The sequence below is a fragment of the Ursus americanus genome, chromosome 14 (genome assembly GCF_024610735.1).
Source record: "Ursus americanus isolate L20-20 chromosome 14, mUrsAme1.1.p, whole genome shotgun sequence".
NCBI classification, from domain to species: Eukaryota; Metazoa; Chordata; class Mammalia; order Carnivora; family Ursidae; genus Ursus; species Ursus americanus.
The window spans coordinates 4,532,225-4,548,131 of NC_142140.1; the positions used below are offsets into that span (position 1 = coordinate 4,532,225).

The window sequence follows — 15,907 nt, forward strand, 5'->3', positions numbered from 1 at the left end:
ACAGAGCAAACACTTTGCCCACTTGAGGCTGACATTTTTGTGGAGATGTAGACAAGAAATGGGCGAGTTATTCCCATTTCACAGATGAGGAGATTCAGGGCCGGCGGTTGGGTCACTAACCCAAAGTCGTTGATTTTACATGGTGGAGCTGAGTTTGAACCCAGTGTTTGGCCCACAGTGGGCACTAAAGAAGGGTCTACTGAGAATCACATGGGAATTAGTGCCCATTTTACAGATGAGGAAACTGAGGCTTGGAGATGTACTTAACTTGTCCAAGGCCAGACTGGGTTGAACCCAGGTTCACCTGATGCAGGCGTCCAAATCTATTCCCTTATTGATTTCTCCACAACCCTGTGACCTGGGTGGACACTGCTTCAGAGACCCAGGGGGATTCTGGGGCTTGGCGAGGTGAGGGGGCTTGTGGAAACATGGCACCTGAGCCAGGGTTTCAGCCTAGCCTTTTGGAGCCCTGGCCTCAGCTCTGTCTGCCCCGGGGCCAGCCCGACTGACTCGTGGCTCTCTTTGCTTGAAGGCGCAACGTGCTGAGCTTATCTTCTGGAATCGACGACCCTGGCTCCTTGAAGTGGGACCTTGCTCTCTGCCTTCTCCTTGTCTGGCTGGTCTGCTTCTTCTGCATCTGGAAGGGTGTCAAGTCCACGGGAAAAGTGAGTTGTGCGTCTGTCCCTCCCCTGCCTCAGGGGGGTCTACCCTCAGCAGAGACTCAGCCCCCTCCCCTCCCAGGCCCTCCTGCTTGAAACCGGCCCAGACCAAAGATGGGCTAAAGCAGTCTTCTGAAAGAAAATAAGGCCCTGCTTTGTGGCCTCCCACCACATCTGATTTCAAGTTACCGATGGTTTAACCACTGGCTAGCAAGATTCCTGAAAGTCAGATGGTAGGTTCCCTGGAGCCTGCCCAAGCTCCCATTCACCCCTGGTTCCCATATCAAGGTGTTGGCAGTAGTGCAGATGTTGGCAGATAACAAACACTGGCGTTGGTAAGTTAGCAGGTAGCAAGGTGAGCTGGCGACTTACTGTTAATCACCAGCGATCTACCCACGAGACGGACCCTTGCTTTGCAAAGTGTGCCCTGACTGGCTGCATCAGGCTTGTTAGAAATGCAGAACGGTATCCCCAGATAATCCAAAAGCACATGGGGGTTTGAGAAGCACAGACTTGGAGTTACAACGAACACTTGGGCTGGAAACCAAGATGTTAGTTATTAAGGAAAGCTTTCACTGATGATTAAGTCATTTGCTTATAACCAAGATGTTAGTTGTTAACCAGAATGTTAGCCATCACCGAAATATTTGCGGCTGATTTAATATGTTACACGATGACTAGAACGTTAGCTATTAATCCAAGGTGGTAGCTGATCATTAAAATGTTAGCTTCTAATTGAGGTTTTAGGTATAACTGGCATATTGCCAATAGTGAAAATGACAGCCTATAGCTAACACACTGCCTGTTAAGTTAGAGTCTAACAGTCACCTGATAAGATGCTGGCCGGTGTCGTGGTCCCTGTGATAAGTCAGTGTGGAGGGGTCTGTGGTGATAGAGGTGTGAGCCCCTGCACCCAAGGCTCTAGCCAGAGAGAAGCCCCCCACCCAGCATTGCCCTCGTATCACTTGCATCTTGACAGGGGGACCATCTCTGTAAGGTCTAAAAGTCCCCCGAAGGCCCAAAGAGTCCGTTAAGGTGGCATTTGAGGTGCTGTGATGGGCAGGGGGTGACGTTGCTTGGAGAAGGGGCCTTTGCTGCGCTGGAACGTAACATTACGGACCACACTGTCCCCGGATGAAAGCCCCTTAAGTGAAAGCATGGAGCCGAACAGATCCCAGCGTTTACTCCAGGGCAAGATCTGGGTCCCCAGGATTGCAGAGGCAGAATGGGGATGATTCTGGAGCGGGGGCCGTCTGCCTTTTTCTGCGGTCAGAGCTGCCCAGCGATCCTAAAACCCAGTCTGCAAAGGAAGCAGGCCAGGCTGACATTGTCTCACTGGGGCAGGCGGGAAGAGGGCCCCTCGAGCAATCCGCACAGCGCCTTGGGGTGCTCGTTCAGCCCTGTTGGTCCGTCTCCTCCTCTGTCTTGTGTGCAAACCATTTCCTTACCACCTTTCTTCAAATGAGGAGGGAGCTGAACTAGGAGAGGTGAAGTGATCTGTTCAAGGGCACTCCCTCCCTGCGAAGCCCTGGTTTCCTCCTCTTCAGAATGCATAGAAGTCAGGCCTCCAACGAGGTGTGTGACGCACCCAGGACCAGTGCTCGGCACAGACAGTGCTGCAAATTCCGATGCTGTCTTCACTGGGCCTCCGTCTCCCCACGTTTCTCTGGAGCACTCATCCTGGGCAATGCCAGAGACATGATCATTTCCTGATGCACTAATACATTTTGAGCCTCTCCTATCGTCAGGTATAGGGCCAGGGGACATGCAGGGGTCCACAAAACAGACAGAAATCTCTGTCGTGCAGGAGCTGACAGATTTGTTGGTTTTGACAAGGGGAGTGTGTAAAATACATAGGAGTCAGGTAGGCACTGAAGAATAATGTGAAGGAGAACAGGAAGTGTTGGGGTGCACTTCTAAATGGGGTGGCCGGGCAGGCTTACCAAGAAGGGTGACCTTGGGACACAGCCAAAATTGAAGGGTAAGCCGTGTGGATATCTGGAGGAGAAAATATTCCAGGGAGAACAGCCAATGCAAAGGCCCTGAGGTATGTCCGACCCAGACCTATGGGGGAACCCCCAGTGTGATGGAGGAAGCTGATGTTTGCCAGAAACAGCGGGCAACCTTTGGGATACAATGGAAGGGGCAGGAGTATAGAATCAAATTGAAAAGTAGAGGGTACCGGGCTGCAACTGTGGCCAGTTGAAGACGTGACTTGACAGAGGTCCCCCTACCCTACCCCACCCCTGGAGACAATCTCCTCCTCACGCTCCAGGCCCCTGAGGGGCGGGCATGGCTCCCAGAACAATAGCAGAGACTGGGCCAGCCCAAAGAAGCCAAGACAAACACAGAAAGGCTCTGTGGACTTCCTTGAGCTCCATGGCCTGCCTGTCCGCCCGCCGCCCGCCGCCAGCCGTGGCTTCCAGCCCTGGCCACAGACCAGGTTCACGGCCGCTGTGGGGGCTGGGCCCATGGGCAGCAGGACGGACCTCATCCTGGCCCTGGCCCTGCTTCAGTGACTGACACTGGTCCAGCAGGGAGTGGATGGAGGGAGGGCCTGGGCAGCTCAGGACCCAAGTTCAAGTTACTTTGCCTCTCTGAGCCTCAGTTCCCTTTTTTGTAATTGTCATCATTCCAAGGGTCTGAACCTTGGCCCAGAAAATGCTGGGGCTTCATTCATTCAATAGACAGTGATCATGGTGGCGAACGCTGTGTCGGACACGCGCTCCAGGCACCGTTCTCAGTGCTGTCGGTTACAGCTCGTCCAGTCACCCTCGTGTTCTGAGGTGTCGGCGGCCAAGCTGACGCCTGATTTGAACCCAGGCAGCCCAGCTCCCCGCCTTGGTGCCCTGCGTTCTTCCACCACCTCAGCATCGCCTGCTGCCCGCCCTCCCCCTCCGCTAGCCTGACAGTAGCACGTGAGGCATGTGTGGCCTTGCTCACAGCACATGAGGTCCAGGAAGGTGCCAGGTCCCGACCGTCGCCAGGAAGTATGGCGCTGGGGGTCTGAAGGGGAGCACGCTCTCGGACGTGAGCACAGATGTGTCCCGAGGCTGCATCCCCAGCAGTTCCATCCCACACTTGAAAACAAAGTGGAGGGGCAGTCGGAGTCAGACCTGGTTTGGGATCTCAGTGTTGCCCCCCACAAGCTGCACGACTTCGGGAACGTCCCCTTCCCTCTCTGAGCCTTGGTTCCCCCTTAGGTGAAATGAGTTAGTGATGCCGCCCTCACATACACAGGGGTGCCGTGAAGACCCTCGGGGCCTGCCTAGGTGCTGGGCGCAGACCCATGGCCCCAACTCTAGGAGCCTCCGTCTCGGGGATGAGTGACCCCTGCTGCCCAGGCCTTTACCCCCAAAGGAAGTTTAGGGCGGCAGGAGATTAGCCCATCTCCGTCCTGCCTTGTGGGCCCCTGTCTCCCCACCGGTCCTAGGGGAATGAGGAAGAGTTGTCCTTGCAAGTTTCCAGGGCAGTTGGGCCACAGGGCTTTTGGGTCAAGGGCTCAGAGGAACCACAGAGGCTTGCCAGCAAGAGTGGAAAAATACCATGTCCCGTGGCAAGGCCTGCTGGGCCACCATTGGAGGCCCACTGGCGGCGGCTGGCACCAGCCTCTCCTGTGAGGATCCCGGGGGAGTCACGGAAAAGTTGAGAGAATGGCTCTCAGGGGCTTGTCCTCAGAGCATTCTGCAAAACAAGGGTGGCTTTCCAAAGAGGCAGATGAGGTGGTGACTGGGGGGGGCTGTGTGAGCAGGTGGGGCTGTCGTGTTCTGGATCGGGGGACGAACCGCCATAACACACACACACACACACACACACACGTGCGCGCACACACACACACACACGCGCACACACACACACACATACACACACGCATGACCTGGGACTCTGAAGCCAGCTGGCCGAGGTCATATCCCACCTCTGCCACCTGCTAGCTCTGTGACCCCAGACACCTGACGTCACCTCTCCAGGCCTGTTTTCTCTTCTAGAAAATGCAGGTAATACATTGCCCTGCCTCTTCAGGTTGTCGTGAGGATTAAATGAGTTAACACATAAAGCCCTTAGCGTAGTGCCTGGCACACAGTAAGTACTCCTTAAGTGCTTGTTAAAACAGATTTAATACATGAAAACAAGGGAAGCCGCCCCCATCCCGAGGTGGTTTCCTGTGTCCCTGACACAAAGCCCTCTGGCCAGAGCCTAGTTGCCCAGCCCAGTGGGGCCCGACTTTGAAGCGGCCGCCCTCTGGGGACAGCCTCCTGTCAGCAGCTATTGTTCGCCAGCCCCGGGTGTGGTTCACAGCGGGGCCCAGAGGTGGGAACCAGTGGGGGGCCGGTCTGCAGGAAGGGAGGAGCGGCCTGGGGGGGCATGCTGGTTTTCTTTCTTTCACCCCTTCTGTGGCTTCCTGACCTGCCCCCACCCTCCAAGCCTGCCTTCTTGTCCTTGGGAAATTCGGAGGGTTCTTTGCCTCAGGAGAAGAAGATGGGGTGGCTGGGGAAACTGAGGCCCAGATGGAGGAAAAGGCATCGGGGCGGGGGTGGGGAGGGGAGCAGCAGAGGCAGGCGTAGGGCCCGCCCTTTAGCCTAATGGGACCAGCAAGAAAGTCCTCACTGCTCGGGTTTCTTGAGGGCGGCAAGTGAGGTAAGCACCCTAGTTTCCTCCTCATACAGATGGCAGCTGAGGCCAAGCCTCCCAGCTTGGAGGTAGCAGAGGTGGGATCCAAACCCCAGCCTGGGTGACCAGTAGCGGGCCCTCCCTGCCACTCTATCCCTCTGCCTGGAGTGGCGGATCTGGATGGAACTCGGAGCTCATCTGGTCTGAACCTCCCACTTCGCGGGTGGGGAAATGAAGCCCAGAGAGGGACAGTAACTTCCCCAAGGTCTCACAGCAAGCCAGTCACAGAGCTTGAATTCTGACCTGGGCCTTTGGGGAGTCCAGATTTCCTCTGGTCGTTGGAAGGCTTTTTACTGCCCTCCCATTGTCGTCTGGAGGCAGGCTCTGGGGCACTGCAGTGCTGTGTGACCTTCAGGCAAGCCCTGGACTCTCTGGGCTTCAGTGTCCTCACCTTCAAGATGAGGCTAGTGATGAAACCCGCCTCAAAGGGTTAGGGCGGAACCAATTAAGTACTGAAGTTACTGCGCTTGGAATAGTGCCAGGCATACAGTAAGCACTCAGTAAATGCTGGTTGGTGGTACTGGCCGAGGGCAGCAGAGCCAGGCAGTCCCTGAGAGCTTGCTTCTTGCCCTTTTCCAAAGTCCCTTTCTAGTTGTTTCTACTCACAGGGATGTTGGCTGCCCAAGAATTGTGCTCCAGCGAGGGTTCCTGTGCCAGATAGATGGGGTTCAGGGCTCTGTCACCCTCCATCGGTGTCTTGTACCTACGTGGGCCCCAGAAGTGCCCTGTAGTAACCTGGCACTGCCCCCAGCTCCCAGGACCACAGACACATTCATCCTGCTCTCTGGGTGTCGGTTTCCTCACCTGTAAAATGGGTACATGGCTGTGTGGTCATTCCTTTCTGGTCCCCTGGCCCCCAAGGCCCTGAGGGAGTCAGGGGCCCTGCGACACAGTCTTAGCATTTAGCATTCTGTATGCACTGCCCTGGTGAAGTAAAACACCTGTTGCCTTTGCTCAGAGCACGGTGGTTAACCGCCACGGGCCCTGGCTGCAGCTTCTGTGCTCTGGGGATGACCCAGGCAAGTCTTTGAGCCCCGCTGAGCTCCCATTCCTGCTCTTGTCAATGGTGGCCAGCACGCCAGTTTGTGGGTCATGGTGAAGATCACGTGGCCTTGTGCCTGGGGCGTCCTTGCTTGGCCAGTGCTGGAAACACCAGGATCTCACCGTCCATCCGTTCAGAGCCACGCACCTCTGAGCCCCTCCTAGGCATGAACCCTGCCTGGAAATGCCTCACACTGAAGGAAAAGATAGGGAAAATCCATCCGAGAGAACTGAGGGCACAGGATGTTTGGAGACCAGCACTTTAGAGAGACAAGAAGGAGAGGAAGTAGGGCAGGCCCTTGGCCATGGAACAGCCCAGCCTGGGTCATCTCTGGTCCTCACCTCCACTTGACCTTGGGCTGCCCGGGATGTGCTGTGTGATCAGGGAAGGCTGTGGGCCTCCCACGGCCCCAAAGAAGTGGGGGGCCTTCCCAGTCTCCTGGCCAAGGGGCTTTCGAGGCTTCATTTCCTCCCAGAAGTTCCATGTGCTTCCTGCAAAGTCAGTGTCGACAACAGGCCCCATTCCTGGAGCATGTCCATGCCAGGCAACTGTTTTGAGGGTGTTAGAAATATCATCTTATCGAATCCTCGCTTTCCTTCTTGATGGAGGTCTTCTATTACTGTTGTCTCCATTTACACATAAAGGAACAGGCCCAGAGAGGGGAAGCATCGCGCCCAAGGTCACACAGCAAGCGAGGGGACAGAGCTGGGATTTGAACCCTTGGTAACTGATTCTTAACCCTACGAGTCATACTAACAGTTGTAATGTTAGCTAATACATACTGTCACGTGCCGACCACTGGGTAAGCCTTTCACATACACTTGATAGTTGACACTCTTATTTTGCCTTTTCCTCCTTCACTCACAAGAATGTCTATTCCATGAGGGCGGGGATTTCTGTCTTGCCCACCACTCTATTTCCAGGGCCTGGATATTCAGTAAATATCTACAGGGTTGTTTTCATTGAATCTTAGTAAATCTGTGAGGTAGGTACTGGTATTATATCCAGGTTACAGGGGAGGCAACTGAGGCCCAGAGAGGTTAAGCAACATGCGCGAGGTCACACAGCAAGGGAAACGGCAAGCTCGGCCCCAGACCCTTGGCCTCGGAGAGAACGCTCGCATTTGAGAGCAGCAGTTGATGCCACGGGCCCCCCTGAATCCCTGTCTGTCCTCCCAGGTCGTCTACTTCACGGCCACTTTCCCATTCGCTATGCTCCTGGTGCTGCTGGTCCGTGGACTGACGTTGCCCGGTGCAGGAGCAGGCATCAAGTTTTATCTGTACCCCGACATCAGCCGCCTCGAGGACCCGCAGGTACGGCAGGGCAGCCTGTCCTCCCTCCCACCCAGGGCCAGGCAGGGCAGGGTGCGGGGAAAGCTACGCTGGCGGCCCAGTTCCTTCCGGTCTTGGGGGCACAAATCGAGTCGGGCCATTGGCCTGCAGTACTTCCCCGCTGGGCTGTGGCAGGTTGTCCACTGTGCTCGCGGGCCTTTCCAGCTGCGTGTGTCTCTTCTCGCGTGGAGGACTGCTGAGGCCAGCCGAGTACGGTCTCCTTCAGGCACTGGCCAGAGAAGGGGGGAGAAGTCTTTTTTGAGCTTGTCTCCTGGGCCCTGGCCTCTGCTCGCGGTGGCCGGGAGGGCGGCATCATGGGGAGAGTTGGCCCAGGGGTGCTGCTGGCTTCCTTGGCTGAGGTTGGAATTCAGAGTTGGTGCTGAGCTTTTGGAAGGTTGAGGGGCAGATACTGAATGCCCTCCTCCTGGCCCTCAGCCTCATGACCACAGGGGGTTGGAGAAAACCCTTATTGGCCCATCTGAGGCCCTTTTGTCACCAGGATCCTGAGCCTTCAGGTGGCCTTCAAGGTCCTGTGCTGCTTTGGTTCTCTTCCCCACTGCCTCTTACCCTGGGCTTGGCCAACATCAGACGACAGCTGGGAAGGCAGCTTTGTGCCATCAGGAGCTGCTGGATGAAGGTTCTGGAGAGCAGCTTTGCCTGCATAATCCGTTAGGGAATTTCTCCCCACTCCAGTGCGCGGGTCCCCAGACAATAGCCATTACAGTAATGATAGCAGCCCTGACTTCACAGTCTTACTGTGTGCCTGCACTGGGCTCAGTCCTTATTCTTGGAACCTGTGTAATAGGGCTGTGGGGCAGGGCAGCGGACCCCATTTTACAGATGTGAAAACTGAGGCCCTGGGCAGGAGGGCCTTACTCACCATCATTTCATGGTTGGAAATGAGACCCATCTGCTCCAAAAGCCCTTCCTCTTCATCCTGATGTGGAGTGACTGGGGATTTCTTCGACTTCTGGGGTTCCTTGCAGCTCCATACTGCCTTGAAAGACACCTTGGATTCCAGCACAAATGCTCTGACTGCAGTCAAGAATCAGCACCTTGTGAGGTGCAGTCTTCAGGTGGCCAGGAACCTGCACTGTCTCCTCCAGGAAGCTGGCTCTAACGGCCCCTTCTCTCTCTCGTTGTCACCCCCACCCCGACCCCCATAGGTATGGATTGATGCTGGGACCCAAATATTCTTCTCCTATGCCATCTGCCTGGGGGCCATGACCTCTCTGGGGAGCTACAACAAGTACAAGTACAACTCGTACAGGCAAGTGTCGCGCCAGCGGGCCTGGTGACCTTATGATGATGTTTAAAGAAAAAAGAGAAGAAGTAGGGAGCGTGGCTTCCTTGTGTTGTGAATTAACTTGCTCCCTGACATATGTGTAACTTAGGGACTGTATGCTGCTGGGATGCCTGAACAGTGGTACCAGTTTTGTGTCTGGCTTCGCAATTTTTTCCATCCTGGGCTTCATGGCACAAGAGCAAGGGGTGGACATTGCTGATGTGGCTGAGTCAGGTATGGTGGTATTGGTGGCAGTGGTGGTGGGCACTGCCACCTAGTGTGTAAGATGAGTACTGCAGGCATGAAGCCAGACCCCAGGGGGCTTTGGGGGGGGACGAGCCTGGTTTCCGAAACGGACCCCCCCCCCACCAAGATGTCCCCCAAGTATCAAAGAATACAAAAGCTAAATTTTAAGCACTTTCATTGCAATTTGGCCCAAGGGGCAGGATAAACATGGGGGTTGGTTAAGTTGGGGAATATTTAGCTACTTTTGTGTGGTCTTCCCTCCCTCTCCTTCCCCAGCAAACTCCTGGTTTCAGCAATAGAAACCACTCTCCTAACTCAGGCCCAAGCCAGCCACCGGTCGGCATTCCATCACCACCTTCTCAGCTTTGGTTTCTGTATTTTGCACTTTGCTCCCAGCGCGCTCCCTCTAGCAAACCCATTCATTCATTCCACCGGTTACTGATTAATGGAGTCTGCCCTGTGTCAGGCACCACCGTAGGCAGCGGGTGGGGGAGAGACAGTGGGCATGCCGGCAGCCCTCTGGGACGGTGACAGATCCAATTTGGGGGTAGGTTGGGGGACAGAGTCACCCCCTCAGGGTGTGGGCCCTGTTGGTGGGATGCTCCTTCTGGAAGTAGAGGAAAGAGTCTTAGAATTATGGACTCTGCAAAGCCTGGGATCCTGGAGCTCCAGCAAGGTGGCTCTGGACCCTGACAATGATGAGGTCCTCAGCTGCTAGAATCCCAGACCTCAGCATCACGGTATCTGAGACTTGCCTTTGGATGTTCTAAGTCCTAGAACCGCAGCTCTGTAAGTGCAGTGGTTTGGATATGGGAATAAGAACTGTAGGCTCCCAGATGCACAAATTCCACCTCTGCCCCTTCTCCGCCTCACTCCTGTCCTGCCCATTCACTGGCGGGTGGTCCTCAGAGGCCTGGAAGCTTTGGTTATTTTGTCCTGTGCTGCAACTGACCTCCTGATTTCTCACGGCCTCTCTGGGGCTACATGGAGGCAGGCAAGGGTCCTGGGCGGAGGCTTCTCTCAGGCCCAGAGGAGAGCCTCATGTCGTAACTCCAGGGACCACCATGGACCAGAGTCTGGCACAGCCGGAACCCTTGCCATGGCATTGCCCTTGCCCTCATGGGAAACTGGGCGGTGTCCTGGTTCCTCGGCCACAGAACCCCAGCGTTGGGGGTCAGGGATACCTCAGCCTTGCGCATTTAGACACCTGTTCTGCAGATGAGGAGACCAGTGGCTTGAGAGCAAGGGCCTTGCTTGGGCTGCTCAGGATCCGAGCTGGGGTCTCCTGGACAGGGCCTTCTGATGTGAGGACGTCCCCCCGCCTCCTGCCTCCCCGCCCACCCTGGATACAGTGACAGCTCTGGTCTTCCTGTGTGAGCTCCTCTGATCTTCTCTGACCTCCGAGCCCGTGGACCCTGCTTTCATCCTCACTTGGCAAAGATGTTCTCTGCCACCCTTACACTCCCCAGTGTTGAGGGACAAGTGTGGCAAGTCCACAGCTCAGCCCCACAGCTCAGCCCCACGCATCTGTCCACTGCCCCCAGTCCCAGACCGGACCATCAGACATAGTTTTCCTACCCCAAGAACCCCCAAGAGGCAGGCCAGAGACTGAGGACACAAAGTCATTCCAGAAAGATCCACACCTACTTGGGAGTGTGACAGTTCCAGTGACAAGGGGGAGATAATTTACAGCTCCTTTGCAGTGGCTTTTTTTCAGTCGAGGGCTTTACAAACCAGCGGTGGTTGCCAGGAGCGCGGAGTGAATTTGGTGGTGGGATATATATATATCTCTCTCTCTCAATACATTAAATAGACCTTTCTCCGTGGACAACTAGGTATTTTTATATATGTCTGTATCATCACCCTAAGTTGTTTTCTTCCTCCTGTCCACCTCCAAGACCTTGTCGTTTATTCCCCACGGTGATGTCTGAACAGCTGACACATCAAGGGTGATTATTTCTCTAATAAGCTTTTAACAAGCACCATATTGAGCGAAGTGCATTTGAACCAGATCATGATTTGGCCGAGCGGAGTGCGCACGGCGCGGGCAGGGGCGCGTTCTCTGCTCGCGGAGAGGCGAGCATTGGTGCTCGGAGCGGCTGCGTTCCTTCACATGGACTTCTCTCTATAGTTCACCGTGCGCTTTTAGAGAAAGATGCTCAGACCCTCTCCCAGAGGCCGGCTTGACAAAGGCAAAACTGAAATACAGAAACGAGCGCATTGAGAAAACCTCCACCAGGCCCCAGTGGGCGGCGGGCGGCAGGTGGGGGGTGGGGGGCCCCATTTTACATCTGTCTCGCAGTCGGCTGGACTCGAATCCCCACGCACTGATGCCTCCCAGTCGGGCCCCAGCTGCGGTGCCCACGCGGCTTCTGTTCCAGCTTGGGCTTGGGATTGGTAGGAGCGCCCCTTCCCCACTTCTCGCGGGATTTTCTACCGTCGCGGCCTGGCGACCAGGTCAAGGTCGGGTTTTCCTCCGCAGACTCCGGCAGTAGAGGGGCTGGCCCTTGTCTGCCAGGGTTGTGGCCAACACCCTACAGTGTGGTTTCTGGCTCCAATTTATTTTAAAGTTTGTTTTTTTGTTTTTCATTCTTAAGCCAGACCTTGGGTTTCTGGTATCTGCTCTAAATATCCTGCCCTCCAGCCCTTTTTTGTCTTCACATTTCTTGACCTTTTTTTATCGTTTTCATTTTTTTTTAAGTTGTGGGTGTTACTTTATTTTTTCCGCCTGGGCCCGTTCAGGCCTCCTTTCTTTTGATGCTTCCTACCGCCTCTTGCACCTACGGGCCTCAGTTATGGTTCCTCCCCCTGGCTTCTCCCCTCAGGCCCGCTGGAGACGGGAGGAGACCTTTCCTTATGTCTCTGGATTGTTTCCAGTCAAAAAGGTGCCCCCTGAGCTGGCAGGGCTCCCGTCTCCCACACCCTGCCTCCAGATTCTGCCAGAGTCCTCTTTAGAAACCAGAAGCGCTTTTCTAGGGTAGTGGTCTCAGCATCTGAGAATGTGAGCACGAGAAGGCTCCTTGGGAGGCATTTCCGGGATCCTACCGCTCACTTCCCAGCTGGGGAAACTGAGGCCTTACAGGGGCACGTGGTGATGTAAAGAGGAGATGGCGGATGGTCTCCTGAGCCCGGGGTCCTGCCCCGCGCACACCTCCCTTCAGCTTTGGGCCTTGGCTTTGGCGTTGCTCAGGTGGGGTGCGCAGACGGGCCCCTGGAGAGATGTTGGCCCTGCAGGGCGCGGTTCTGTGCTGTGTCACAGTGTTTTAGTCATTAACTCAGAAGTCGAAACCTTTTCTGTGCAAACGGGGGCTTCAGTAGTTCAGATAACCAGATCTTTTCCCCTTTGCTTCCTTCCAGCAAACGTTGGCGTGGTTGCTCTGGTTTGCGGGGGTCGGGGGGGGCTCCTTTTTCAAGCCAGTAGACTGAGGCCCAGGCTCAGTCCCAGTTCCCGCCCCCACATGACCGGTGTCTGCTGGATTCTGTGAAGCCACTGTGCTGCTGCACAGGAGACAGATGCTAAAACGGGGCCCCACCTGAGCCCCAGTGCGGCCCATCCGAGAGGGAGGCAGGCCTGGGCTCTTCCCCCAGGCAGGAATTCAGACCCGACTCCTCCCTGCATTTGGGGTTTGGGACACCGCCTCAGTCCCGAGTGTCTTTGTGTGAGCTCTGGTGCTCCGGGCGGCTGGGTCACTGATGTGCCTCCCCTCTGCCCCTCCCCGTTTTCTCTTCCCTCTAGGTCCTGGCCTGGCCTTCATCGCCTACCCAAAAGCCGTGACCATGATGCCGCTGCCCACGTTTTGGTCCATTCTCTTTTTTATTATGCTTCTCTTGCTTGGACTGGATAGCCAGGTAGGTACGGGTCGAGGGGACACCCTGTGGAGGGCTCTCCGTGGGGAACGGGGTTGTGGGACAGCCCCCTTCAGCGTGCCATGTGTGAGATGGTCACCCCCTTCCCACCCGCACATCAGACTTGAACCAGCTGTAGCCAGCAAGGCTTCCTCTAGGACCCCCAAGGGGGTGGCAGGAAAGAGGCCTCAGGGCAGCAGGAGGAGGACCTCTGGCCCAGAGCTCGAGTCTTTGACCCCAGCCAGGGGGAAGCGGACGCTTGAAGGGTGTGGTTAAAATGAAGCCATAGATGGGAAGTAGAAGGACAAGACCAGGTGGTGATGATGTGTTGTTCCCGTGGACGGTCACGCGGGGGCCCTTGAGTGACGAGGCAGACAGGCAGTTCGGGGCTGGGACGGACAGTCATGGCCCAGGCCGTCCCTGGTTGTCCTAGTGTAGCCAGAGAAGCTGAAATCACACCTGGTGTTCGGTGAGTCCTGGAGCACGGGAGTTGTTCCCCACGCAGTGAAATCGTGATCTTCCAGGGCTCGGTGAACAACTGAGCACTGGGGAGCCTTACTCAGACCGGCCCTGTCGTCTGGCCATCCGGCTTCTGCGCTTCCAACCTATACCAACCGCCCACGTGTGGCTGTTTCCCTGCACTTCTTAACCCCTACGTGCCATCCCTCTAGGGCTCAGGCCTCCAGGGGCTATGTCAGTGAGAGCCAACCAGTGGCCGAGTCTGGCTTTGGATACACAGTTCCTAGCCCCCATGCTGCTGTGTGGCACTGGGCACCTTCCCTCCCCTCTGTGAGACTCAGTTTTCTCATCTGGTAAATGGGTGTGTTTATACCTCCAGTGCCTTGTATGAAGTACCAGCCACAGTGCCTGATAAGAGCAGCAAGTGGTGCTTGGAGGATAGTAGAGTGAATCCCTGGACACCTGCCCCTGGAGATATGTGTCTTCTCCTTGGGGCGTCTCGAGAGGACAGTCTAGAGCACAGGCATGACTTCAGGACTGGGGAGTTAGGGTGTGCAGGGCGGGCCGGTGGTCTGCCCAGACCAGAACCCTGTAAGCGGTGCTGCCCAGGGGCCAGCATCTGAAAGCCAGGCGTTCTGCAGTCTCCTGTGTGGTCTGGGTCTCTGGCCGCCGCCTGGGAAATCTTGGGTTAGCTGGGACCCTGTGAGAGGTGAGGCCTGCCACCAGGTCCGGAGAGGGCTTCACTACCCGGCCCTGGGCAGCAGCCTCCACACCGGGGCCCAGGGTGGGTCCCTGTGGGCTCAGAACCAGGTAGGAGGAACATCTTAGAAGGTCAGGAAGAGGAGAGGAGGCAGTCTGCCAGCAAGGTCAAGAACAGAGCGAAGGATTTGGCAGGAAGGGGACCAGGATTAGCAGAGAAGACAGAGTGGAAACATTTGGGAGCCCAAAAACAAAATACTTGTGCAGTCGTTTGGTGGGCTTGAGCCGTGTAAACAGCAAGAGGACTCCATTAATCATCCCTCGTTAATGAGTTTGGCCTTTGGAGGCCCCAAGCAAATGGCTTTTATAACTTCTAAAGCTCTAAGTGAAAACAAAAAAACAGAGGTTAATAAATGACAAAGCATGACATCTCCATGGGCCCCAGATGGGCCTCTCAGGCTGTGGAAGCTGCTTCCTGAGTGAGCAGAGGTGGTTTATTCATTAGTTTTCTCCCTGGGAGGCAGGGGGGCCTGGCTGGAGAGATACACCTCTCATGGCGGCCAACAGGCTCGGGGCATCGTGGCCAGCTCTCAAAGCCAGCATCGGGGGGAGCTGGTACCCTTTCCGCTCAGAACATGAAACTCAGGGGTCAGAGCCCTTAGATGACCTGCCTAGTTGTTATACCAAGAAGGGCACGATGGGGATTTGACCCCCAGGTGCTAGGGCACGATGCCTCAGGAGTCTGATGGCCTAGGTTGGAATCCCTCCTTTGCATCTATTTGCTATGTGAACTCAGGGACGTAGGAAAGGTTTTGCAGATGCCGGTAACCCCTTCATGCCCCGTGAAGGCAACCAGAGCACCGTCACACAAGGCGTTCCTGCGGGCAAGGCTTCACGCCAGGCTTTTGACCTACCCACGTGTGGCAAAGTGCACATAACGTAAACTGGACCGTCTCAACTAAGCACGCAGTTCAGTGACATTGAGTACGTTCACACTGCCGTGCGACCATCAGCAGCCTCCGTCCCCGGAACTTCTGCATCTTCCCAAACCGAAGCTCTGTCCGCATTACACAGGTTCCTATTGCCCCTTTTCCCAGTCCTGTTTTTGTTTTCTTTTTTCTCTCTTTTCATATGTTAGCTCCTTAATCTGTAGCGTCCCTATAGCTGCACGCTGTTACCCTGCAGAGCCCAGAAAACCGAGGCTGAGGGAGACAAGGGCTCGGCCAAGGCCGTGCAGAGCTGGTTTAAGGAATGGGCTTGCCCGTGGGGCCGCCCATTGCCTGACCTGCTAATTCATCCCCCCCTGGCCTTGCCTTGGACTCCCCCAAAATAGCTTCGTCCCGTGGAAGTGCTGGAGATCCCCAGGCAATCTCAGGCGGACACCTCTTGCTGATGGAGTGTGACCTTTGCGCGTAAAGGAAATGCCCTCCCAGATGCCTAGCGTGTGGAGGGAGCGCTCTTTGGCTTAGGATCTGTTGTATCGTTGTGTATTTCTTTGCTTTTTTCTTTTTTTAAAAGGTTTTATTTATTTATTTATTTGACAGAGACAGCAAGAGAGGGAACACAAGCAAGGGGAGTGTGAGAGGGAGAAGCAGGCTTCCCACCGAGCAGGGAGCCTGATGCGGGGCTCGATCCCAGGACCCCGGGATCATGACCTGAGCCGAAGGCAGAC

At 55.7% G+C, this 15,907-nt stretch overlaps 1 protein-coding gene across 3 annotated transcripts in view; it reads left to right on the forward strand.

Annotated features, from left to right (window-relative positions):
* The window catches only part of SLC6A6 (solute carrier family 6 member 6), an 82,799-nt gene that overhangs the window by 53,006 nt on the left and 13,886 nt on the right, over positions 1–15,907 (forward strand). For all 3 annotated transcript variants that reach the window (XM_045812402.2, XM_045812401.2, XM_045812400.2), the window contains 5 exons: positions 533–665; positions 7,548–7,682; positions 8,867–8,970; positions 9,095–9,219; positions 12,968–13,080. In XM_045812402.2, the coding sequence (XP_045668358.1) occupies positions 533–665; positions 7,548–7,682; positions 8,867–8,970; positions 9,095–9,219; positions 12,968–13,080 (610 nt within the window). The remainder of the gene's footprint in view (positions 1–532; positions 666–7,547; positions 7,683–8,866; positions 8,971–9,094; positions 9,220–12,967; positions 13,081–15,907) is intronic.